The 26,102-nt window shown below is 43.2% G+C and overlaps 1 protein-coding gene across 1 annotated transcript; it reads left to right on the top strand.

The window, feature by feature from the left end:
- Positions 1-23,917: 23,917 nt before the first annotated feature.
- Positions 23,918-25,346, top strand: Sox21 (SRY-box transcription factor 21). Its single transcript, XM_063246936.1, has one exon. The coding sequence runs from the start codon at positions 24,376-24,378 to the stop codon at positions 25,204-25,206; it is 831 nt and encodes a 276-aa protein (XP_063103006.1). The 5' UTR covers positions 23,918-24,375; the 3' UTR covers positions 25,207-25,346.
- The last annotated feature ends 756 nt before the right edge of the window (positions 25,347-26,102 follow it).

Below are 26,102 nucleotides of genomic sequence, written 5' to 3'. Positions count from 1 at the left end.
TGCCATGGCTAGAAATCTGGGTGTTCATCACAAGAAGTTAGTTTTGAAAAATCAACTTTAGGAAGCCTGCCTGAGTGTTTTTTTTTTTAAATTTTTTTCTTTACTTGTATTTGTTCACATGAATCCAGTTAATTTATAATAAATTTCCCTTGCAGACCAGTAAATATTGGTATCTTAGCTTAGGCTTCTATAACAACATAGGGGTACCTTAAATAATATTTATTTCTCATAGTCCTAGAGGAGGAGATACAAGATTAAAGTGCTGGTGGATTTGATGTCCAATGAAAGCTCTCTTCGTGGGCTGTAGATAGTGACCCTCTCACTGTATCCTCTCACTGTATCCTCACAAGGCAGACTGCAATAGAGCGCTGGTTTTTTCCTCATTGTCCAATGAGGACACCAATCTCAACACCAGAGTTCCACCCTCCTGACCTCATCTAAGCTTAATTATTTCCCATTGTCATGGTTTATGTCTGTGTCCCCCAGGCCTCATTAGTTTGCATTGTGCATTTGTTATTGGGTATTGTCTAGTGCTTGGATTGACGGTGTCTGCTCCACTCACAAAGGGGTGAAGCCAGGATGTGATGTAATGGCAGGAAGAAGGTGTGTCTTGCTCTTTGCTGGTTCTTGTTTGCTGTTTGCAGCCACCAGGTACTGTGGCTGAGCCATGCCCGCTTGCTTTGGAGCCAACTGAGTGTAGACTGAAACCTCCAAAAACTGTAAGAAATAAACATTTCCTTTCCCAACTTGGGCTTCAGGTATTTTGTCTCAGCGACGAGCATAAAGTAACTAAAACACCCATAGACCCCAGCTCCAAATAGAATCGCACTGGGAATTGGGTCTTTAACATTCAGTGGGGCAGAGAGCACAAGCATTCAGTTCCTAATGGGTGATTATTACTGCTGTATGTGTCACTGACAATCAGAAATCAGAGCACAGCACAAATCAAAAAACTTGCAACATTGACCTCATCCAGGAAGAGGCTTCATCCCAGATTCAGGAGCTGAGCTAAAGCCACAGGCAGGGTGACATGGATTAATCTTTGGGCAAAGGAGTAGGAAAAAAGGAACCCAAAGGGCCCTTTCAGCAAATTGAAAAGTAAACAATTTTTTATAGTAGAGACGCATCTGGGTTTTTTTTTTGTTGTTGTTGTTTTGCCTAAACTTTTAGGTATTTAACATTTTGAGACGGAAAAACTAGAACATACAAGAAAGATAATTGGTTCAGATGTCAAAATTATCATAACAAAACCTATTACATATGGCAACAGGATTCTTTCATAATATTTTGCAAAGAAGCCAAAGCTTTCAAGCCGTTCTCATCAATAGCCAGATGTGTTGGGCATTCAGTAATCAAGCACAAAGCCAAGTTCTTCCTGTGCAAAGGCAGGTGTGAACGTCCTCCGCATCAGATACCCTTCCTGTACTACATTCTTGTAGGAATCCTGGGGTGCACCCCTTCCAGCTGTGCAGCACAGTGCTCTCATATGAGCCACACAGGAATTCAGAATAAGCTTAAAAATATTTCCAGGTGTTGTGTGGCACAGGCCTATAATCCCAGCCCTCTTCGAGGCCAAGGCAAGAAGATCTCAAGATTGAGCCCACTCTGGGCAATTTATTGTCTTAGTAAGATCTTGCTCAAAATGTCAAAAATAAAAAAATAAGAAGGACTGGGGCTATAGTTCGGCACGAATCCCTAATACTACACACACATGAAAACTTCCAATGATCCAAACACTCCCTAGATTGTATACTGATTGCTAGTAGTGGATTCTTTTTTTCTAATTATCTGTAGGTTGCGTTTAATGTACCTGTCATTGGGATGGCAGATGAGCAGGTGCATTAGGAAACAGCCAGCTTCACTGTTTCCCTTTGACCTGACTCAGCCTTTTCAGCTGAGCAGAGCTGCAATAACCTAAGAGCATCTTCTCCCTGTCCTGGATCACTACTGACAGGGACAATGCTGCACTCCACACCCCAGCCTGCTTTTAGAGCACCTTTTGACCTCAAAACTCCTCTGCCCTCTGTGGCTTCTTCTTTTGGGATCAGGCTCTATACCCACTCTAACATACTTCTTTGACACTCATACTGTCTTTTAATCATGTGGTGTGGTAGTTTGGGGTTTGCAAAGAAAATAATTACACACAGAACACATAATTTATAATATTATTTTACAATGTCACCTAAAAAGTCAAATATGAAAGAAAGGGTGCAGGAAATATGTCTCCATACTAAGATTCAAGGAATCCAGTTGAGTGCCTAGATTGCACTGCAATGTCCCTCATGAGCCCCTGACAGTGGCCCCCACGAGTCCATCTGGAGACATAGAGCCCATGACAATGACTCATGCAAGTCTGTTTCATGGATCTGCACTGGGAAGACCCAAAGTTCAGTGATGGAAGCTAAAAAATCTATGCCAGTAGGGTGAAGGATCTGTGCCAATAGGCTGAGGGTTCTGCACTGGAACCAAGACGTGATACTCAAAATAAGAACCAGGGCTCCCCAAAAAAGTACCACAGCCATCCTCAGCAACAATGAGGTCCAGAGGTCCTTTGATGATGAGAAACAGCTGAGTTTATATCAGGAAAGAAGCTCCACAAGCTCCTCCAGGAGAACCCCACGGCAACAGGAGAACCAGCGAGACACCTCTTTCTCTCTAGTTCTCCTTTTTATCTTAGAAATATTCTGTGACTGAATTCTTTTATGGCTCAATACTTTTGCTTACTGTTAAGTCTGTAAGGTCCATCAGGCTTGAGATAGTACTCATTATTTTTCATTGCTACACAGGACTCTACTTCATACACACTCTACAATTTATCCATTCTATTGTGCATGAACACTAGAGTTCTTCCTGCTCCAAATTATTATAAACAAAGCTGCCAAAACATTCAGAAGCCTACCTTTTAGTGAACATATGTATTTATTTTTGTGGGGTAAATAGTTATAGTGCTGGGTTATAGGGTAGGTAAAGGTTCAATTTCAGTAGGTACTTCTAAATATTTTCCCAGTAGTTGAACCCATTTACTTGCTCATGAGGTGAGTGAGAGTTCCAGAGCTGTGTCTTCACCAACATTGGATAACTGCAAGTTCTTCAGATTTCAGCAATGTGATGGTGCACAAAGGTTATTTCATTGTCATTTAAAATTTTCTGTTGGTCCATAGTAGTTTGTGATTTTGCACATTTTTCATATGTATATTCACCTCTTGAATTTTTTCCTTTTTGAAGTGTCTTGGTATCTTTTTGGTTTTTATTTTCCTCATATGCTCTGGAGACCACCTGGATTGGGAATCTTTTCACTGAGCTTCTTTGATTCCAGGAGAGCTGTGCTACACTATAGACCTGGATGCTACTGTGCAAAGAAGCTAAGCAGATGGTATGAGAGGTGCAAACAATAGCATTCAACTATCTTAGAAGAGTAAGCATTTTGAAAAGGAACTGCTTAAATTATTGATTTAGATAAATGCCCAAAACTGGATTACATGTGTTAGGAATTGAAAGTTGATTAGAAAAACCAGGTTGATTTTAAACAAAACAGACTATATTTTCTACAGACATTTACATTATAAAGTAGGCAAATTAATATTCTTGTCATAAATCTCAACATCATTCACCTTGTACTAATTTTGGAACATAGGTTCAGAGGTAATTAATACATATTTTCTTCCTTGGATTTATCTATGCTTTCTGAATAGTTCCATACTTTTGGACTTTAAAGCCTGTAATCCTCAAAAATTCATTATGAATTTCCTAGTACATACCAACACTTTATCACCTTTATGTTTTACAGTAACAATATTCTACATAGACTTGTATCCTTAAAAAGTACCATGTAAGTACATAAAATGAAACCAAACTATATTAGATGTCACTGATACTGAGCTTTTAAGTCCACATTGCTTAAAACTTACCTGTGAAACAATTTTTTTGAAAAAAAAATTCTACAAAAACTTAATGCAGTAAACAAAATTTCAAGGTGCCATTGCAATCTTACTTTAGTTATTTTAACTGCCAATATGTAAATATGTGTACCTATGCTCATGAGTGTACACATTTAATAGACCTTAAGGATGTGTGAGAAGGGTTCTTCCTGAGGCTCAGATAACAGGATATTGGAAAGCAGTTCTCACAATGGATAAAAGCAAAGCCATTGGGAACAGACTAGCAGCCTCCAAACCGATCATACACCTTCAAGAATCTAGGAGGCCTATTCATTTTATGTCTTGGAGTCCCATTTTCCTCATCTGTATAATGAGAATAATATCTTCAATCTCACTGTGAGTAAATCAAATGTCATTGGTGCTATCACAGTAATCAGTCAGTGTATGTTTCCCACTGCTGTTATAACAAATTTCCACCAACAATGGTTGGAGCAGTACCAGCTTATTTTATCATTCTGGAAGCCAAAAGTTCAGAGCAAGGCTCCCAGGGCTACCACCAAGGTGTTGGCTCAGCTGCATTTCTTCTGGAGGCTCTAGGGGGAATCTCTTTGCTGGGCTCTGCCAGCTTCTAAGAATTGCCCACATTCCCTGACTCTTGGGCTTGTGTCACTTCTATTGTGTCCCATCAACTTTCCTATCACTGGGACCCGGTACCCCACATTCACAGTTTAAAGGAGAGAGGTTAATTTGGCTCACGGTTCCAGAGGCTTCAGTCTGTGCATAGTCAGCTACTTGTAAAGGAAAGAAAAAAAAACACTGCATGGCGGAAGGGTCTGGGGGAGAAAAGCTGCTTACATCATGGTGACCAAGTAACAGGGAACAAGGGGAGGAGCTGGGGGAGACAGAGAGACGCCTTTACAGATCATGCTCCAGTGACCTGATCCACCCATAAGTATAGCACCCTGTGATCCAAATTCCAAACACATGAGGCTTTCGGAGGACACTGCAGATCTAGCCCATAGCAGTCTATCACCCCCACTTCTACTTCCCTGGTTACGTATTCTCTAACTCTGCCCTTCTACTTCCTTCTTATGAGGACCTTTGGGAGTGCACTGGACCCACCCAGCTAGTCAGGATAATCTCATCATCTCAAAACTCTTACCTCATTACATGGGCCAGGCCTCTTTTGTCAGGTAAGATGCGTTCCAAAGGTTCCAAAGATTAAGTTGTAGACACCGTGGTAGCCGTTACTGAACCTACCAGTCAGTACTAAGATTGTGCCCCCACTGGCTGTCCTACTTTACTGCAGAAGGCAACATGTTTGCTTTTATTTTTCTTGTCTATGCCAGAAGTATAGAACGCAAACATTTTATCTTCATATTCTGAGAGTTCTGTCCTCAAGAAAAGAAGAACCAGATTTTTAGTGGTTAATAATTCAGACCCTTCTTTTAACGGACACCATCATTTATTGTAGATGATCAAAAAGGAGTAACAAAATTGAAGGAGGATTTGAGAAACTTGAAAAATTAAGGATTTACCCCAGATTTGGGAAGGGGTTGGGTTACTGGAAGGAAAGAAGCCTGTGATTCCTGGCATAGCAAGGCTGCTGGGCACATGGCTTCCTATTAGTAAACCCCGTGCATCTTAGCTCTAGATCATGCTACTATGACCTCATGTGATGCTGGACCTAGGGCATATCTTATTTTCCAGGCTGCTTTGCCATCTGGCATTTTTGTTATGTTCTGCTAACAGGAGGCATGTTAGGGTTTACATCCCTCCCCTCAAAACTCTTACATCGAAATCCTAACCCCCTAATATGATGCTACTAACAGGATGAGGTTTTGAGTATAATTTAGGCCTTCAGCGTGGGGCATTCATGAGTGGAATTAGTAGGAGGAGACTTCAGAGAGCTCTCTGGCACTCTTTAATGCAGAAGGTGTTAGCCTTGCAACCCATAAGAGGTTCTTTGCCAGAACCCACCCCAACCACGTTGGCACTTAACTGTGGATCTCCTGCCTCCAAATCTGTGAGTGATAAACTTCTGTTGTTCATAATCTACCTAATTCACGATCATTTCTTATAGTAGCTCAAACACAGACAAGCTTCTGTGATAGGTAAAAGGTTGTAAGCGGGAAGAAAAATCCCCCTTCCTTACCTCTTGCTTTCTTTGGAATTTTTCGGCATGACCCAAGAGCAGCAGTTGGGTTCCACTTCTGTCTTCTGTTTATGCCACTAGAACTAGTTCATGAGTCCAAAGACAGTAGCAGCATCCATGTGGTACCCTCTGCTTAGAGAACCATTTCTGTGGGACCCTCCTGGGATTCTAGATTCTGGAAAAATCCATTCTTCTCCTTATTTCTGTAGTATGAGGTATGATCCTATAGCTGGTCACCAATCACTTAGTGGTCCCTGAACTTTCAGTCCTTCATCACCTGTGTGACAAATTCCCTAGAAGATCCCTTCTACCTGAAAAACCTAGTATAGTTTTGGATTTCCTGATAAGACCTGCTTTGATATCTAGTTTTCCTGCTGCACTCAGATTTAGGAGTCTTACACAAACAATGGAAACCACAGAAGATCTCTAGATTTAAAAGCTGAAACCGGGGCTGGAGATGTAGCTCAGTGGGAAAGGGCTTGCTTAGTGAGGATGAGGTCTTTAAGTTTGATACTGATCACTAAAGGGGGAAAAAAGCATTAAGAGCGGATGTTACTACATACAATACAGGACATTTGAAAAGATCCACAAAACAGTTTATGTTAAATGTGTAACCAACTCGGCTGGCCTCGAAGTCTGGATCAAGTTTATTCACAGAAATAAAGAGAAGCAGCATTTCTTACACACTTGAGCATGAAAATTAAGATTAAAACCAACTATGCTATATTTAAAAATCTTCTCTGCAGAAAAACACATTTCTTTGCTTCTCAGTTTTTGAGAAGCAATCATAAAAATGCCCAAATCTCCCAAAGTTGTTACCCATTTCCAAAAGAATAGAAACATAGGGTTTTTATTTCAAGAACTAATCTTACTCCTGACTGCTACGGTTTTTAATTCTTGTTTTCCGTTGTCCTCATTTCAGAAAGTACGTAAATGTATTTGTCCAGCTAACTTGTAAGCACCTTTATAAGTTCTATTAAATCATTTCAGGCACAAGGTAAAGTTTTAATTAATTCTCTCTGTAATTAGCTTCCCCTTCCACTCTATTAGAGAACATTTTCCACTGAATTTTCTATAAATCTTTCAAGTGTCTGCTATCCTACAACATCCTCATACACACTCTAGCGCAGACTCTCTGGTCTCTCATAAACCTCCAGTTCTTCCCTCTGCTCCGGAAGCATTTTCTTAAGGACAAATCTGATTAAGCTTAGATGACCCGGTATGCTTTTTAGGTGAGGGACCAACTTCATTATGTGTCTGACACAAGGCTTCCTGTGATCTACGTTCCTCTCCTTTCAACCTCCTTTCCATTCCTTTCTGCTTGAATTTTAGCCATGCTGGACTTACCTGATTTTCTCAGACGCCATGGGCTACCTTTTGTGTTCCCCACTCCCAACCTTCTGTCTCTCTCTTACCGCCTTTTTTCCCCCTTTTAAGCATTTTCTAGAACTTTATTCTCATGCTAGTTCTTATTCAACTCTCTTCAGCCTTCACGTTTCTGCACTGCTGTGGTTTGAATGTGTGTGCACCTCCAAAATTCCTGTTGAAAGTTAAACCTTAAGGTCATGGCGGTAAAAATATTCCTATGGGAATATTTAGGCCTTGATGGCTCTGTCTTCATAGGCAGGACTAGTGCTCTTTAAAAATGGGTTGTGTAAGTTCATCTCTTTTGTCTTTCTAAATCTTCCCTATGTGAAGACATAACATTTCTCCTCTCTGGGAGACAAAGTACCAAGGAATCATCTTGCAAGCAAAGAGTGAGCCATCCCCAGACATGAAACCTGCTAGCACCTTGATCTTAGACTTCATAGTTCTGAACTGTGAGAAAATAGCTTCCATTGTTTATAAATGAAACTGTCTTTTTTTTTTTTTTTTTTTTGTCTTTTTCGTTTTTATGGGTATCAGGGATTGAACTCAAGACTGCCTGCTTGTAAGGCAAGGCGCTTATGCCGCTGAGCTAAATCCCCAGCCCAATGAAACTGTCTTTTATGTTTTGTTATAGCATAGGAATGAACTAAGATGACTATTTACTTCTGCAAGAAAACAATCTCCCTGAAAAACTTACTGTCCCACCAGAATTGGTTAGAAAATCCTGACTTAAACATCTGCAGCACCCTCTGGATCTTTCATGGAAGCCATCAATCCTGTAATTATTTGCCTAAATGTCTGTAACTTTCATGAAGAGGCAAGAACTATGTCAAAGATATTTACTATTCCTAACAGTGCTTCATCACTAGAAGATAATAAAAATGAGTTGAGTTAAGGAAGCAATGGTGATTTCAACTATGTGACCTAGAAAAGCAGGATTTTAGAGCTGGAAAAAAACATCCTAAGATATGACCAAATCCAGTCTTTTCATTTTAAGAATAAAGAAGTTAAACAGCTTGCTCAAAACCACCTTGTAGTAAATAAAGTGTTTTAAACATAACAAACAAATGAGTGAAGGGATAATATTAGAGGTCAATCTAAAAATCTAGCTCTAATTTTTGAAATATTACCCCTGAGGATTCCATATAATTATATGGACACAGATTATACTCGATCCAAGAAAATAATTGCATTAACTAACAATCAGGATCCTTGTAGAATTTATAAATTATATGTCAATTTTTTATACAAAAGGTGCCCCTGCTTAAGTTAATTCTCAATACATGCAATCACATCATTTTTAATCTTCAAGTAGAATTTCCTATCTCATATAATAAGGTCTGTATTTCCTCTCTGTATTTTTCTATGCCATGGCAATTGTGTTTGCTTTTATTATTTATCTCACCTCCCTTGATAAATTTCCACAGCAGAAGTGGTAGATTTGCACACATATAACTCCACCTGCTTGTTCCTGTTCCAGTGGCACTCAACTTACAGAAGTCAAGCCTAGAATCTCGGCTGATTTGTGATGTTTTAGATCAGTAGAACTAACAAGATCCCTGAGGGCAGGCAGTATGATAGGCTCCCCAGATCAAACATAAAGCCTCTATAATTACCCTAAGGGCATACAGCAAATAGAGAAACAGTTACCTAAGAAAACATACTAAATCTTGGTGAGAACCAGGAGAGCCGGTGGCACTTGAGCCATGATTTCCCTCTCTCCTTTACCAGTGCCATCTGACATGGCTCCACTATGTGTGGATATGGCCAGGATTTCACAGTTGTCCCTTACCTGTCCCCTCCGCCCAGTCAAAGCCTTGAGGAGGGGCTAGCCACCAGGACTTCCTGCACTGACTAAACTCCCCAGCTGTGTTACATAGACTGAATTCTAAGGAAATGTAACAAAGACTCTAAGGACCTCCTTCACCAACTGCCACTCATAGGATAGAAACCATCGTAGGCCCAGGAGGCTGAGAATACAGGGGCTATGACTGTCCTTGGCCTACCACCAGCTTCCACACAGTTGGAAGAGAGCTCCAAAAGCTGCCACAGTCACACAACAACCTGGGCACAGAGCAAAGGGTCACTCCGAGAAACGTAGGTCATTGTTTCCACCTGCAATCTTGAGTGGTGACAAGAATTTTGTCTAGTGCCAAAGGTAGGTCATAACAACAGAGATCTCCAAAGTTTTTTCCAATGGAACTGACTTTACTTAGAACACAGCAGGAGAAAGCTCCAGCCTGAGGGTGTCTCAGAAACAATGGAGGTTTTGGTGATAAGCAAATAGGAGGAAGAAGGAAGAAATTCCAGGGAAACAAAAATCTAAACTGGAGACCAGCCAAAATTGTACTGGAGATAACCGGAGAAGATAGCTGAGAAAGCCCTGTTTAAACAAATCCCAGATGACAGCTTCAAGACTATCCCTGTAAAAGGTTCCAAGTTTATCTGATCATACTGTAGAGCCATTTATCCCTCCAAAGTATTATCATCAATAATTGAACTATCAGACAGCAAAGAAGAGAGGTTAACACCCAATGTGATTCCAAACAGAGACAGACAGTTCAACAGTGGTGTCACAGAGAGAAAGAGTCAGAAGGTCCTGCTAAAACCAGTGCTGTCCCACAGTGCATGCCCAGGGCTGTACCTTCCACAGCGCGGACAACAGAGACTTCACACTCCAAGAGAAATGAAACTTCACGAACATAATGAAGTTCTGCAAAAAAGGCAAACTAACAACTCCCCATATGGGGTAAGAATCAAATGTGTTATTAGATATTATCTAAAATGTCCAGTTCTCCAAACAAAATGAGACAGACCAAAAAAAGGAAAATCTAACACACAAGAGGAAAAGCAGGCAACAGAAACTACCTGAGAGAGGGCCTAGTTTCAAACTTTCCAAACAGAGACTTCAAAGCAGTTTGTTGTATGGAAAGATACTTACCTCTCAGATGCTCAGGAGGTGGAGTTTCGGCGTGAGATGGGGTAGGATCACAGGGGCACCGTACTCATCAGGGAAGTCATGGACTGGTGAGTTCCGGCTGAGAACACTGTTGGGAGGTGGGGCCTGGTCGGAAGAGGTGGGTCCCTGGGGGTGCGACCTGGAAGGTTCTAAGTCCCTCCCAGCTCTTCCCATCATCACTCTGTGCTGACTACCACGATGTGAGCAGCTTTCTTCCAAGCCTCGACCTTCTACCATGCTGTTTCTGCATTTGAACCCAGCCAAGCATGGACTAAAATTATTGGAACATGAAACTAAATAAACCTCTCCTTCTGTAAATTGTGGATGTGCAGTATTGTGTCTCAGCAATGAGGAAAGTCACTATGACAAGAAGTAAAACAAAAGAGGAGGATAATTTCTCAACAGTAAAAGTAAAAGAATAAATTGGAATTATTTTTAAAAATTAAAATCCTAGAGTTCAAAAGTACAAAAACTAAAAAGAAAAATTCACTAGCGGTCTTAAAGAGTTAGGCGGGTAAAAGAATGAATCAGAGAATTTGAACATGAGCTGATAGATATTACACAATCTGAAGAAAAGGGAGAAATAAATCAGCAAAAATGAATAGAGCTGTAGAGAAATGTGAGACATTATTAGGTTCACCTTCCGACTCAGACTAAATTACACCAATGGTTTTTAAGCTTGCTAAGAACAGAATTTGGAACTTCTTGGCTTCCATAATCATATAAATCAATTCCCATTGGGTCCATTTCTCTGAAGAACCCTAATACAATGAATATATAAAAAAATCAGAACTTTCACAGGCCTCTCATAGCAATTTACATTGACACGGTCTTTTTGGAAAACCACAAAAATAATTTAGCTAAAATAGGCATTATTATTATTAGCATTTTCTAGATGAGGAGTTCATCAAAAGATCAAACACAGAATTACTAAATGATGTAGCAATTTCACTCCTAGGCATATATCCAAGAAAAACGAAAGTATGTGTCATCACAAAATGTTCTACATAAATATTCATAGCAACATTACTTATCATAGGCAAATTAACACAAATTTCCATCAACTCATGAATGGATAAATTAAATGTGATATGTCTAATCCTGGAATTCACCTATAAAACTGAAGAAATTGTTGGTACATGCTGTGACCTAGATAAACTTTGAGAGAATTTTGAGCTAAGTAAAAGAAACTTCTCACAAACCCATATGTTGTATGATTATATTTGTATGACATGTCCAGAAAAAGCAAATCTACAGGGTCTAAAGTAGACAATCAGTTGCATGGGGCTGATTAGAAAGCAGAGTTGGGGAACAGTGGAGAGAATATGCTAATGGGCCTAGGGTTTCTGTTTGTATTGATGAAAATGTTCTCATATTGATTGTGGTGATCATAAATTTTGTAAATATAATAAAAGAAACATTGAAAAATGGGTGAAGTGTATGGTATGTAAATTGCATCTTAGGCCAGGTGTGGTGGCTCACGTCTGTAATCCCAGCACTCGGGAGGCTGAGGTGGGAGGATTATTGTGAGTTCGAGACCTGCCTGGGCTACAAAATGAGCTCAAGGCCAGCCTGAACTGCATAGCGAGACCCCGTCTCAAAAAAAAAAAAAAAAAAAAAGAAAAAAGAAAAAAATTTGCATCTTAGTAAATAAATTATAAAAATAATCATCCTCATCATATGACATGCCAGTTGACTTTGATCGTTAATACTGATATCTGGAACATGTGAAAGAGAAGACTGTTGGGAATAGAAGCGAAGGTGGAGGAGGTAAGCAGCCTTTCTATGTGTCTTATGATAAATGCAATAATCCTGTGGGAGAAGGGACAACATTTGCAATTCTAGCCAACTCTGTAGAGATTTCTCCTACATAGTCCTAATGCCCTTCTGTCTTGCCCTACTGCCCTGGTGAACCAGATATACCTCCACCTTCACTTGGGGTTTGAGCAATCTATAGATATTTTAACTGAAAAATAATGTTACCATTTTCTAGTGTTGACTCATTTCAGTACCATCCTCACAGTCTTATGCATTGGCAAAGAGAGGTATTCTTCTTACCATTTTACACATGAGCAGAGGGGGGCACCAAAAGTTAAGCTGGTAGTTAGCATGAAACAAACACAGAACTCCAGCACATCATGCTTGACTCCCAGTCTCCCGTTCCATATATTGCTTTGCTCCTACTTGCCTTTTTAATACACGTTGCTTATTCTCTGAGGAAGCATCCTATTCATACTGTTTACAATTAAAAACATTAATTACAATATGTATTTTAATTGATGGGTTCCGTTGATTTCAGAAACCACAAAACCACTGGTTAATCAGATTGAGTAGGAGTCCAGTCAGCAATGGAATTTATTAATCCATCTCTGCAGACGTTACTAACATTTTCCACAAGCAAAATTCCCCCCAAAGAAATGAAAGCAAAAAGCTCATGGCAAAAGCAAAGGTGATGGAATCCCACCAAACAAACATCATCAAAGAGTATTGCTCACCCGTAGGTTAATTTTTTAAGTCTTTAGCAATGTCTTTTTTTTTTAACATCATCATTAGATGTGTAATTGGCCCTGATGTAAGCAATAGATTGTTTTCTCAGTCTGATGAAGCAAATTTATTCACACATACTTCAGAGTTACAAAATGAGATATTAAGAGTTTAAAAAGAAAAAGAGATATAATCTTCAACACAACCTCTAATTCTAGGACTATGTTGATGTCTTAGTTACTTTATGCTCGTCACTGAGACAAAATACCTGAAGCCCAAAGTTGGGAAAGGAAAGGTTTATTTCTTACAGTTTTTGGAGGTTTCAGTCCACACTAAGTTGGTTCCAAGGCAGGCGGGCATGGCTGGGCCACAGTTCATGATGGCCGCCAACAGCAGGCAGGAACCAGCAAAAAAGCAAGACACACATTCTTTCTGCCATTACATCACATCCTGGCTCCACCCCTTTGCGGGTGGAGCACTGACACCATCAATCCAAGCACTAGACAATAAACGAATAACAAATGCCCAATTCAAACTCATGAGGCCTGGGGGACAGACATAAACCATGACAGTTGAGTAACTGCAGAATACTCCAGGCTAAAGATAAATAGTACCAAGGAATACAATAATTTTAGATTTTTGTGTTCATTTTTTAAAGTTGATATAATCTAATGCTTTAGTTTTGAACTATCTAGTTTTAAAAGAATTTCCTGTTATCTCTAATCACATCAGTGAAAGGTGATATATAAAGTATATGACATAGAAAGCTTCCTTGAGGAAAATAAATTTGTGCCTGGTGATTCCCAGACAATCTGGAAAAGAGAACTTATTCCTGTGTAGGCAGTGACTAAGAAAAGGCTAAATGCTTTCAGGATTTAAATTATGGGTCATTATTTTGGGCTAGAAAAGATTATGACAGAGTGGTCTCAGCTGTGCAAAAGAGCTCTTGACTTACTTCTCCCTCCACTTCCCCAAACTGTAGATGATATCACACAGGGATGGGATGGGACTGTCAGCTGCAGGGTTTCTGTAGCCATTTAGACATTTTCTCTGCAGAAGAAGAAAGCCTCTTCTTGCAGACTTTACAATCTGTGTTTTCCTCCATTAATTGTTACCTTAGACCTGGCTCTTCAGGGTTAAAACAAACTAAGGAGTCTTCAATAGACTCTACTGTAAAGTACGAAATTGGTCTAATTGGTTAATTATAGTAACTTTGGACTTTGCCATCTACACGAAGACTATTCTCATTATCTATCACTATATGATAAATTATCCTCAAAGCTCAGTGGCTTACTCTAACAAGCAATTTATTATATATCAAGATTTCATAGACTAGGTATCCAGGCAGGGCTCAGCCGGGTGATTCTTCTGTCTCACATTGCATTGATAGCGTTTGGTGTGTTACATAAAGTTAATTTTTGTATCACTTTTGTCATAGAAGAATATTCAATAAATGCAACTCCCACCCATGCATAACCTTGCTCCTCCTCATCCCTGAAATACAATGTTTTCATTCTGAAGCAGATACTTCTTAATCTCAAATTATGCCAGTTCTTTCTGTGAGTACAGAAGAGCTTAGTGCGTAAAGTGTGAGTGGGTGCTGTATTTGACCTATTTTCTTAGACAAACTGGGGTGCTGAGCACTGAGAGGCTCTATCTGAGGGTCTGGAACAGGATTAGATTCAGGTAAGTTCTGCAATGCACAGGGTGATGACTAAAGAGGAAAATAAACTGGAGATGTGAGGAGAGAATGAAGAAAACTCCTAGGAGGGTTCACACTGTACAACTTTTAAAGAATTATTGTTGCTAAGTCTACATGGAGAGCGGATGAACTGTTCTTTCTGGGATACTTACCATATCAGAACAGGGCCACAGTGCTATGACCCCATTTAATTCACTCCTTAGAGGCCCTATCTCCAAATACAGATGCAGCCTGGTTTAGGGCCTAATGTAGATGGGAAAGGGAATAATCTAGTTCATAGTATGGGTTCAGAGTAAAATCTTTAAGTCCCAGGGCTGAGGATTTAGCACAGCGGCATACCCTCTTTACCTGTCATCATCCAAGTCTCCTTTGGGGAAATCAAATGAACTTTTTGGAAAGAAGCTTATGCTGATACTCAGGAGAGCTCTCTGAGTGTTCACTGTTTCATGTTCAAGGAATTCTTAGAGTAAAATTTGTGTCATTCAAATTTGTCTCATTAAAGCATTGACAGGTGAAAAATGTGATTTGGGGAATATATTCAATGAGAATACATAAACTTCAGTCCAAGAATTCCATTCCTTTTACAGAAACATAAGAACTCTATGGGGCCAGGGACTTAGCTTGGTGGCACAAGTGCCTGCCTGGCAAGTGCAAGGTGATGGGTTTGATCCCTGGTACCAAAAATAAATAAATAAGAGAACTTTATATTTAATTCCATTATAAATTTTTACTTTATAGTCAAGGCATTTGTAAAAACAGAGGGTGATTAAACAACTTTATAGTTGAATCTTAACACCTGTTGTTCTTAGCAGCAATTTTAAAATAAGGGCTTAAATCATGACCAAATTATTTGAAAGATCTTGATGGTAGAAGGTAAGACTATGCGACTTTTATATATATATTATATATTACATATATATATAAAATGACATATATAAGTCATCTCATTTCTGGCACTCTTCTGGACTTCGCTAAGATTAACAAATTATTAAAACTAGCTTAATAATCTTGTATCTGAATCAGGGCTTTAAACTCCCCACTTTTCTTTTGTCCTTAGTTGAGTGTGTGACTGATTCATTTTTAGCAACATTCATTGAGCACTTATTTGACGTCAGGAGCCTTGCTTGGTCCTGAGGTAGAAAGAGCAAAAGATACTGTCCTTATCATTGGGATGTTGGAAGTTAAATAAGGAAACACAGGGGTTAATAGCGGTAACCAAGACATTCTAGCACAATAGTAAAAGCTGATCGGGGTATGGAGAAGCAGAAAGAGAGGAGTACACAAATCAGCCTTTTGGAGATACGTCAAAAAAGACAGAAAAAACAACTCCAAACTATTATCAGTGAATCCAGCAGCTAATATTTTCTTGTCAAGTTGTTGCCAGATTCTTAACTAACTCTCATGTGCCCTAAAAGCAAAGAGAAAATTTTATTAAAAAGCAAACCCTGTGATACAAAGAAAGTCCCCTTTTGTCTCAAGTAAGTAAACAAAGAGGAACATCAAAAACCGAGCTTTGTTAGACAGCAGTCAATGTACTTGCCAGTAGACAATGCAGGTGCATAAACGCCAAATACCGTTTTAAAAGAACACTGAAGGGCTCACTGCAGGCATGCTATGATCGCGGAGTCAGCCAGTCCTGCCAGCCCTGACGACTGACTGGAATGTGAAACTGGACGCTGATAATGAACAAAAGGACACGCCAACCAGGAGGTTAGCATACAGAAACACTTTAACACACACACAAAGCACAAAAATACAACACGGCTCTACAAATACCAGGTGTGATAAGTCTTCTGAGGTTATGAGCCACCTTTTCAGACAGCTGGACTGATTAGGCAGAGGTTGTTATCAGACTAATCACTACTTTTTAATTCTTCAGGATTCCTACTTTATGTCTTTTCATTATACTAAAGTAACAAAAATTAGAATGAATTATGGGCTTTCTTGTTTTTGAGTTATTTGACTGACTCCAGAGAAAGAAAACTAACAATATTTGGTAAAAGAACCATCCTCATTTAGGTATGCACCATATGGGGTGTTTGGGGGTTCTAGCTTGCTCTCAGCAAACTGAGCAGTGAAGTCTAGAGGTGGTGCAAGAAGTTAGAGAAAACCTCAGGCCTTGGGGTGCTTCCTAAGGATGCAGTAAAGCAGCCACAATTCCTCAGATGAAACAGCACGCAGTATAAAAACAAGCCAAAGTAAACAGCCTAGCATTGTAAGCAGGCAAGTGGTGAGCAGCTTCGAAAAAGCTTGTCTTAGGAAGGGTCGCTCCCCAGTGTTCAGGATTCAGGGACCTAACCAGGCGAGGTTCTCATTCTAGAGAAAAAGATGGAAGGACTTGGTTTGCCAACTAAGAGAAGTATCCCAGGAGGATCCCAGGAAAAAGAGAAGATGTGTGTGCCGGTTGGCAGTGGGGCCAGAGCTGAAGTAGACCATTAAGAGTTCCAAAAAGAGCACAGTGACCCTTCCAACAAGCCAGGCATGGATTGAGAAAAGGACAACCATGTAACAGCAGAGTCTGGACAGGGCAATGAGGCAAGACAAGGGAAGAAAATATGTAAGACGTTAAAAGAAAGCAAGAAAACGTTCTATAGTTTCAGATGATGTGATTTTAAATGTAGAAAATCTGAAAGAAAAGGCAAAGGTCTAGGGATACAGCTCAGTGCAAAGGCATTGAATTTAATCCCCAGTACCTGGGTTTGGGGGGAGGGGGGTCCACAAAATTGTCACTCACAAAGTCAATTTGCAAATTTACTGAGTGACTAAGTAGAGCCTTTGCCTAACCTGCATTGAGGCCCTGGGTTCAACCTCCCCTTCCCCAGGACTGCCTTAAGGAAAAAACAAAACAAAACACTGAACTTCTGTGTTCCAACAACAAACAATTTCAAATTCAGAAATAGAAGAGTTCGCTACCTGTAGCATCATTTCTTAAAACCTAAGGGTAGCAGAGGAGTGAGAATTTTACCAAAACAAAAGTAGGAGGCATTACTGGACAAATGAAAGATCAAAAAATGTCATGGGGGATAGTAGGTTCACAGGGTAAAGGGTTAACGCTGTAAAGAGACCAGTTCTCACTAAATCACCCTACAGATTTACAGCAATGTTAATTAGAGGCTTTTAAATATAGTTGGGTCCATGAAGACTACTTGAAACTAGAAAAAAATCTGTCCTGAAATATATATGGGAAGCAAAAGTGAAGAGTACTCAGCATACTTTTGTTTTGTTTTGTTTTGTTTTGGTACCAGGGATGGAACTCACAACCTCTCATTTGCCAGGAAGGTGCTTATGAGGCTGAGCTAAATCCACAGTCCATCAGCATGCTTTTGAAGGAGAAGTAGAGGACTTTACCAGAATTAAGATGATACAACATTGGTGCAAAATTTGAAAAAAAAAAAAAAAAAAAAAAAAAAAAAAAACACAAAACAAAATTGAGAGCTCAGAAACCAACCCACATTAATTTTATTTAGAGTGAAGACAACACTTCTGGACAGTATAAAAGGTTAGTCTTTTCAATTAATGGTTCTAAAAAACTTGAGTATTCATCTAGAAATAAATCAAACTTCTTACTATTCACAAAAATCAATTTCAGATGAATTCTGGGAATGGAGAAATAACTCCTGGAAGACCAACCATCACAGAGATAATAAACCTGGGACAAATTTGAAAAAAAACAAGTCTCTACCTGGAGAAAAGTCCAAAGCAAACAGAAACACAAAAGAATCCACTTGGGGAAAGGGCTCAGTATGGAGTAAATTCCTGGCTTGTATAAGTTTATGCCTCCATGCAAGGGTAACAGTAGCTGTAGACAAGTTCAACTACCCACCAGTTCATGTAGAGTACAGAATAAACTATGGCATATTTACACACTTCAATATGAGACAGCAGGTAAGATGAATAAACTACACAGACATGCCCTAAGATTGATGATTCGAACAACAGATTTAAGTGAATAAGTCAATGAAGATCATATTGAAAATTTCCTATGAAAACTTTTATAAGTTAAAATTAAAATATACTACTAAGGGATTGATCTAGATATTTTAAAAGCTGTATAAAGATTAAAGGAATGAAAATGGTTACCCCAGGATGCAAAGTGGGCGGGTGGATGGTCTACTGGGGAGACCATTGAATCAATAAAAGCCATTGATGGGCCCATTATAAGAAGGTATCATGAATAAGAAACTGTGATTAAGCAAATTTGTGTGTTTGAACAGCACAAAAGAAAAGCAGAGGAGAAGGGAAAAGGGGAGGTAAGGGAGGAGGGCCCCCAAATAGAGTTAGAGAGAAATAAAGACTGATTAGATAACATTATTATGCTAGTCCTTTTAGCAGCCCTTGGCTATCACAGAAAGGGTAGAGACTGGGTTTATGCAGGGCTGGCAATGGCCCAGTATTTGCAGTGGGAGGCCCAGGAGCGAGGGCAGGAGGTTGCAGCAGAGATCCAGTCTGTGCCAACCACATGAGCCAGGGAAGGCTGGGCAGCAGACACCCAGCATGGGCTGAAGGACCGCCCTTCTGACAGGCTGCTGAAAACCCATAGTGGAAAGCCTGGGGCAGGGTACTCTCCTCCTCTCTCCCAGAGGGCGTGCCAGTGAGTCACAAGATACAGGAGGAAGTTGGTAGAACTGAGAATCTGAGCCAAGAGGAGGCTGAACCTTCTACTGAGACTCTAAAGTGGTGGTGAAGGACACCGATTTGGTACAAATCCCAATCCTGTCATCTAGCACTGCGTGACTTTGGGCGAAGTACTCACTCATCAGCTCTAAGGCTCCATTCCCCAGCCTGCAAATTGAATCCGTGTCTCTTACCTGATAGGGTATTCCTAACTTCAGTCAGATAATCCATGTACAAGGCATGGGTTCTTCAGAACTCACTAACTAGTAGATTTAAAGCGAATAAGCTTTCACGCCGGCCACTTGAGGCAGGGAGTTGAACCTGAGTAGGAGGACCCACGAGACTCAGCAGTCTGGCTACTCGGAGGGAACCCAGACACATCTGTAAAATCAGAGGCCTGGTCTACCTAACACCTGCTAGGATACTTCTGGGGCAGGGAGAGCGTGGCTTTTTCAAGCTAGTTCTTTATCAAAATAAAGCCGAGCACACATGTTTTATTTTTGTTGTTTCGTTTTTCTTGCTCTGTTATCTAGGCAAAGCTCCTTTTGAAAATGTCAGCCTCCTGTAGCACCATGAAGGGGAAATGAGGAAAAACATCCTCATAATTGATCTTTCCAGTTTCCAGATATAAGAGCATTAGTGACAATAAAGGGATGGAAGCCTGGAAAAGATGAAAATGTAACAGCACCTGGTAAAGGGCCACTCATGTAGCTGCCAGTTCCTGCCATGACTCCTGAACTCAGTTCTTCTAGTCTGCTGGGATTTATGCACAGCATGTATTTGAGATTTTCCTCTTCATGGTGAACTGTAGCAGGACAGGAGAGATGCTGTGTTATGCCCATTTTCTTCCAACAGGACAGGCTGCACTGCCTCCCCGTGCCGGTGGAAAGACTGGGATTCTTTCTCCTTGCATGTGCTTGATTCACTACAGGTGCAGACCCTCAACGTGCCAGGTCCCATGATGTGGCCTCCGCACACTGAAGGCAGAACTTCACCTGCCCATCACTTCCAGCTGGCCACTCTGGATCCCACCACTTTTCTTTCTAGGCTGAGGTTCTAGAGATGCAGCAGTGAGCCGTGTGGAAGAAAATCCAGTGAGAGAGAAGCAAATGGGAAAGATGGAAGGAAAAGTCTTAGCTCACTTGGAGACCCATATAGTCTCCTCTCTTTTAGGGAAGAGAAAGAGGAAGCCAGCTAGTCAGTCAAGTGTTGCCAGGTTTTTGTTTTGTTTTGTTTTGTTTTTAATTCGCCAGCAATCTCATTGCTGCCTGCTAGCGAAAGTTATCAGAGTTGAAAAGACCATTCACTAGGGCTACTTGGGTGAGTGGGGGGCCAATTTACACAACCCACAAACTGATACTTTCTATGAAAGTATCTCTCAGTTTCTGATTACACTCATGCCTGGTCACAGGTATCATTATAGCCAAAAGAAAAGTTCAGACTCATATAAATCCCACGGATCAAATTAGACTTTTCGCCAGGTTCTTGCAGTCAAGGGTTGACAAAATAAGGCCCCATCACACTGAAACTGTCTTTCAAATTAATCTTTCTTCACTGCTCACACAGACTATTCCATTTTCTACAACCTCAGTTTTCATCTCTAGGACAAAAGTGCACAGGAACAAAAATATAATACTCTATCAATTCGAATATAACCTAGGAGGAAATTAAAAGTGAATTCACATTTTGGTGCCTATGAATGAAAGTGGCTTGAACATGTGTTAAAAGCTGAATCTAGTTCAGGCAAGAGTTGAGAGCTTGGTTAATGACAGCGACTCATGGCTTACTGTGAGGGTTCTTTCCTTGGTTTTGAAGGGCTTGGGCTGCAAGTATGGATTTGCCAAATTCCAAAATTGAAAAATAAATCTCTCCTATTTTTCAAAGTGTGTGAAATGTTATTTGGAGAACAGGCAAACAAGCACACAAAAGTCATTTTCTTTTATGACACTTTCGTTTTTTTATAGTTTGACATTCTCTGATGTCAGAACTTTCCAATTCAGTTCATCTTCTAACACTAAATAGGCAATGATGCACAATTTATACTGGAAAAACTACACCCAAGCAACTTTGTATATTTCAGTTTTATAAGATGTAGCATATATAAGCACATATTTCAATCATATGTACATCTTTACAATATAATATTTATTGCAGATTTCAAAACTTCAATCAGAAGAGTATAAAATTCATCTTACCAATATAAAATAATTTCCTCAATCTTCTCTTTTTACATGTTCAGTAAATAACAGTTTTTCATAGGTTGTGTCCCTTTAAATAGGTTCTTTGTGTAACGATGTATTTTTGTCTCAACCCTATTATACAAGGTAGCAGGTTAAAAACTCAGGGATGGTAATTTTGTAGTTTATCATCACAAAACAGCATATTTAATACTGTAGCCTATGTAATTACACCTGCTGGTGTTTTACATTGTACCACCCAGTCTGCAAATAACAGTGTCTTTACAAAGCTTTCTAAAGGAATATAGTTCTGGAGGAATCAGAGCAATTGTTTCAGCAATACAATGCCATAAATGATACAAAATAAGCATTTGCAAATGTGACATTTTAAGAAAAACACAAACCCACATACATGCCACTGCTGCTTCACATTTCTGTGTTAACGTAATTTAAAAAAAAATTTTAATTATTATTGCTTTATTAAATGAGCAATAAAATATACCTAACTTTTAAATAAATGATAGATGACAACTGCCCTTAAAAGTTCATGAGTACAATCAATGCTTTTATGTTGCTATGTGTGCAAATTAAATGTAAATTGCAGGAAGACATGAAAAGTTAATTGTTTATACAAGTTGCTACATACCACCTGAATGTCTAAATCAAACTGCCAAAGAAAGAAAGATCCCCATGAAGGGCAGACTATCTTGAAATGAAAATCCCCACACAGATGTGCTGTAGATCAAGAAATGAGAAATAAACAAAATTATTCGAGCAGATTTTTTTGCATGATGTTCAACTATTTAAAAAAAAACTGCCCTCACTATTACTCAATAGCACAAAATATGCTCAATAGAAAAAAAAAAAAAAAAAACAGTATACCGCGACAGGTTTTTACTTCGTTCAGAGCAACGATTTATACCTTCTTAACGACTTCAAACACTTTCACTTCATCTGTCCATTTAAGTGAGATACTGTGAAGTTAACTGAACCTTAAAAGAGATCAGCATATAGATAGCTCTGGCGACCAGGATTAAAACAAAACAAAACAGAATTGCTAAAAAGAGCTGTGAATAGTCAGGGATGCATACTCTCAGCTTGAGCCAGCTCCTTTTTGAAAGGGTTGCCAAGAGCACACCCGGTCCCTCCTAAACTATTTTTCACTCCACTACCTCTGACTGCATGTGTCGCCCGTGCAAGAAAATGCGGGAAGCATCTATTGCCAGTAACATCTGGATGTTCCCCGGAAAATGAGCACTTTTCTTGCTAGGAACCGTCTCAAACACGTTGAGAGGTGCCCCCCGTCCTTCCCCAGGCTTAACCCTCTTGCTCCGTGGTTCCCAAGGCTCTCCTCCTGACGCCTCCGACTTCTGGCCACAAACTCCCCGAGTTGAGATCAGAGCGGCCGCCCAGGCCGGCCAAGACTCCCGGCGGTGACACCAAGGGTTGCCAACGCCAAACACTGCGCAGACTCCGCGGCGCGCTGCGGACTCTGCACTAGCCTAAACCTGCTCTCAAGTGCAAAGCGGTGGGAGGAGGCATATTGGAAGAAGGCGGAGGGCTAGGTTGGGGGATCCTGTTAATTCCAGGTCCGGGGGGTGTGGGAGCAGGCGGAGGCTCCGCGTTGGTCCCTCCTCCCTCCCCGAGTCCTGGGCTCCACCTCCTCCGCATGCCCAGAGATATACACACACCCGCGGCTGGACATGCACACCCAGCGCCAGCTCCAGGCGCGTATGGACACAGGTGGAGACACTCACCTGAGCCACTACAAGGTCTCCAGCTGTCTCCCGAGCGGCAGAGTGGCGGCCAGGGACGGGAAGCGACCCGCTGCGCTGCGGCAGTGCGGAAAGCCGGAGCAGCCCCAGCGCAGACCTGCGAATTGAGGTGATGGCGCGTTTTTCTTAGCCCTCCCCCTACCAGCACCTTGACCCCAGCGCCTGCGGGGCTGTAGCCGGAGAAGCCCGGAGAAAGGGACCTGGGGGCGCGGCGCACAGGCGGGCGCACGCTCCGAGGCGAGCGCGCCAAGAGGGGCGCGGCGGCGCCGGCGCAGAAAACTTGGGCGAAGTTAGTTGCAAGTGCCGGAAGGAGCGGCCGAGAGTAGTGAGCTGGAGACGCGGCCCGGCCGGGCCCGCTGAGACTGCGCGGCGTCTGCGCCCCGCGCGTGCTGGAAGCCGGAGTCGCGGCGCCTGGAAGGGCTCGGAGCGCGCGAATCCAGCATGGCCCCGGGGACAGCCGGACGCCGCGCCTCTGCGAGCCGGGAGCCTCTCTTCTGAGGCCCGGCGACCCAGGCTTGCTCCAGCCTCTTTCCGCACCTCTTCTGCGCACAGGTCGGAGAGGGAGACTCCAGAAGCTGGTGTTGGGGAGAGGCACATTTACTCCCTGAAACCTCGGCCGATTGGGGGGGTTCCCATCAGTGCGCCCTACCCGGAGCCAAGGAGACACGCTGGTGTTGCCGTATTTATATTTACATCCATTGCGGCGCTCCGCGTTACGGTGCGCGCCCGGATCCTCCGCCTCCCCCTCCTCTTCCTCCTGCCGGGCCACCTCCCCTCCTCCCCCACCCCCATCTGCTTCTGTCAAATGAGAAAGTCACCGAGGAGAACCCAAACACTCCAGCCGCCGAGAGCCCCCTTTGGCACTTGGCAGCACGCGGCGGCAGGCGCCTTGGTTCAACTTGGTAGAGCCTCCTCGACGCAACTTTCGGAGCTGCTTTGTATTTGAGAGGGGGAAGCCCGAGGCGGGGAAGAGCTTCGCCAGGCAGCGGCCACCTGCGGGGACTTCGGGAGCAGACGCCTCCCGGAAAGGAAGACGGACAAAAAGGCAGCAGAAGGCACACGGCCACCGCGGGGCGGGGGCTCTGCCGAGAAGTCCTGGTGCACCGGAGAGGATTTCTCGCGCGCCCGCTGGCCGCAGACCCCGAGGCGGCCCTGGGCTGGGCCCCTGACCCCTCCTCCTGCGCGGGGGCGACGCCGGGGTCCCCGCGGGCAGCCGGCGTTGATCTGCTCCGGGCCGAAGGTGCCCGCCCGGGCGGCGGGAGCATGTCCAAGCCGGTGGACCACGTCAAGCGGCCCATGAACGCCTTCATGGTATGGTCGCGGGCGCAGCGGCGCAAGATGGCCCAGGAGAACCCCAAGATGCACAACTCCGAGATCAGCAAGCGCCTGGGCGCCGAGTGGAAGCTGCTCACCGAGTCGGAGAAGCGGCCGTTCATCGACGAGGCGAAGCGCCTGCGCGCCATGCACATGAAGGAGCACCCCGACTACAAGTACCGGCCGCGCCGCAAGCCCAAGACGCTGCTCAAGAAGGACAAGTTCGCCTTCCCGGTGCCCTACGGCCTGGGCGGCGTGGCCGACGCCGAGCACCCGGCGCTCAAGGCGGGCGCCGGGCTGCACGCGGGCGCGGGCGGCGGCCTGGTGCCCGAGTCGCTGCTCGCCAACCCCGAGAAGGCGGCGGCCGCCGCCGCCGCCGCTGCCGCGCGCGTCTTCTTCCCGCAGTCGGCCGCCGCCGCAGCAGCCGCCGCTGCCGCCGCCGCCGCGGGCAGCCCCTACTCGCTGCTCGACCTGGGCTCCAAGATGGCAGAGATCTCGTCGTCGTCGTCCGGCCTGCCCTACGCCTCGTCGCTGGGCTACCCCGGCGCGGGCGCGGGCGCCTTCCACGGCGCGGCCGCAGCGGCTGCAGCGGCTGCCGCGGCCGCCGGGGGGCACACGCACTCGCACCCCAGCCCGGGCAACCCGGGCTACATGATCCCGTGCAACTGCAGCGCGTGGCCCAGCCCCGGGCTGCAGCCGCCGCTCGCCTACATCTTGCTGCCGGGCATGGGCAAACCTCAGCTGGACCCCTACCCCGCGGCTTACGCCGCCGCGCTATGACCCCGCGGGGACGCGGCGCGCGCGTGTACATATGTATAGTGCGAGTTCCGGGGGCCCCCTCGGGGGCGGTGTACATAGGTGTATATAGCTGCCCGGCCGCGGGGGCGCGAGCGCGCGCGAGTCCGCTGGAGATCGCCCACCCGCGCCGCGACAGCCCACGCTACACGGGGCGCCCGGGCCTGCCCCCAGCAGTGCGTGTTCGCTTTGCACTTCCTTCGGAACCTGTTGCGTGTTGACCCACCCAGGTGGAGGAGTAACTTTTTTTTTTGACATGTTGGGCTTTCCAGTTTTGTTCATTGGAAGTTTATGATTTTGCTTCTGCTTCTCATGGCCCCTTTTTCTCTCCCTCCCCGGGTCCGCGTTGCATGCTCTCTATTCAAACGCCAGTCGAACCCGGCTGGCGCCGGGAACGGGCCGCTGAGCTGTGTCATTCGTTTCCCCGAGCGGGGATGGCACCGAGCTGGCTGGCCCTCCTTTGTACCATTTGAACTTCGCAGGGCTCTGTTCTCTCAAGCAGAAGCCCCAGACCTGATCCATTCTTGTCCAGTGGCCGCTCGAATCTGGCCTTTGGTGAGATGATCACGGTTTCTTTTGTTTATCTGGCCGTATGCACATCAGAGTGAGAGCTCGCTCCTCAGAGTAAGAAATGCGGACGAGAAATATGAGAAACTTAAGAGGAAAGTTGTCAATTGGATTTGCTCTCGTTAAGAAAAAAAAATTATACTGGGAGTCTCTGAGTCCGCTAACATGGATTTCTGACATAGTCTCCCTTTTAAGGGGAGAAGGTGCCGGTGCACTTACCTCTTTTGGCCGAGCTCACCTGAAGGTCGTAAATGTGGATCTGTTAGCCAGACGTGGGGCCTGGGGAGAGGGCTGCTTTTCGTTGCTCTGACTCG

Source organism: Cavia porcellus, unplaced genomic scaffold (assembly GCF_034190915.1).
Source record: "Cavia porcellus strain 051 isolate PalLab524CR breed Dunkin Hartley unplaced genomic scaffold, mCavPor4.1 scaffold_4, whole genome shotgun sequence".
NCBI classification, from domain to species: Eukaryota; Metazoa; Chordata; class Mammalia; order Rodentia; family Caviidae; genus Cavia; species Cavia porcellus.
This window is presented reverse-complemented; position numbering and strand designations above follow the sequence as displayed.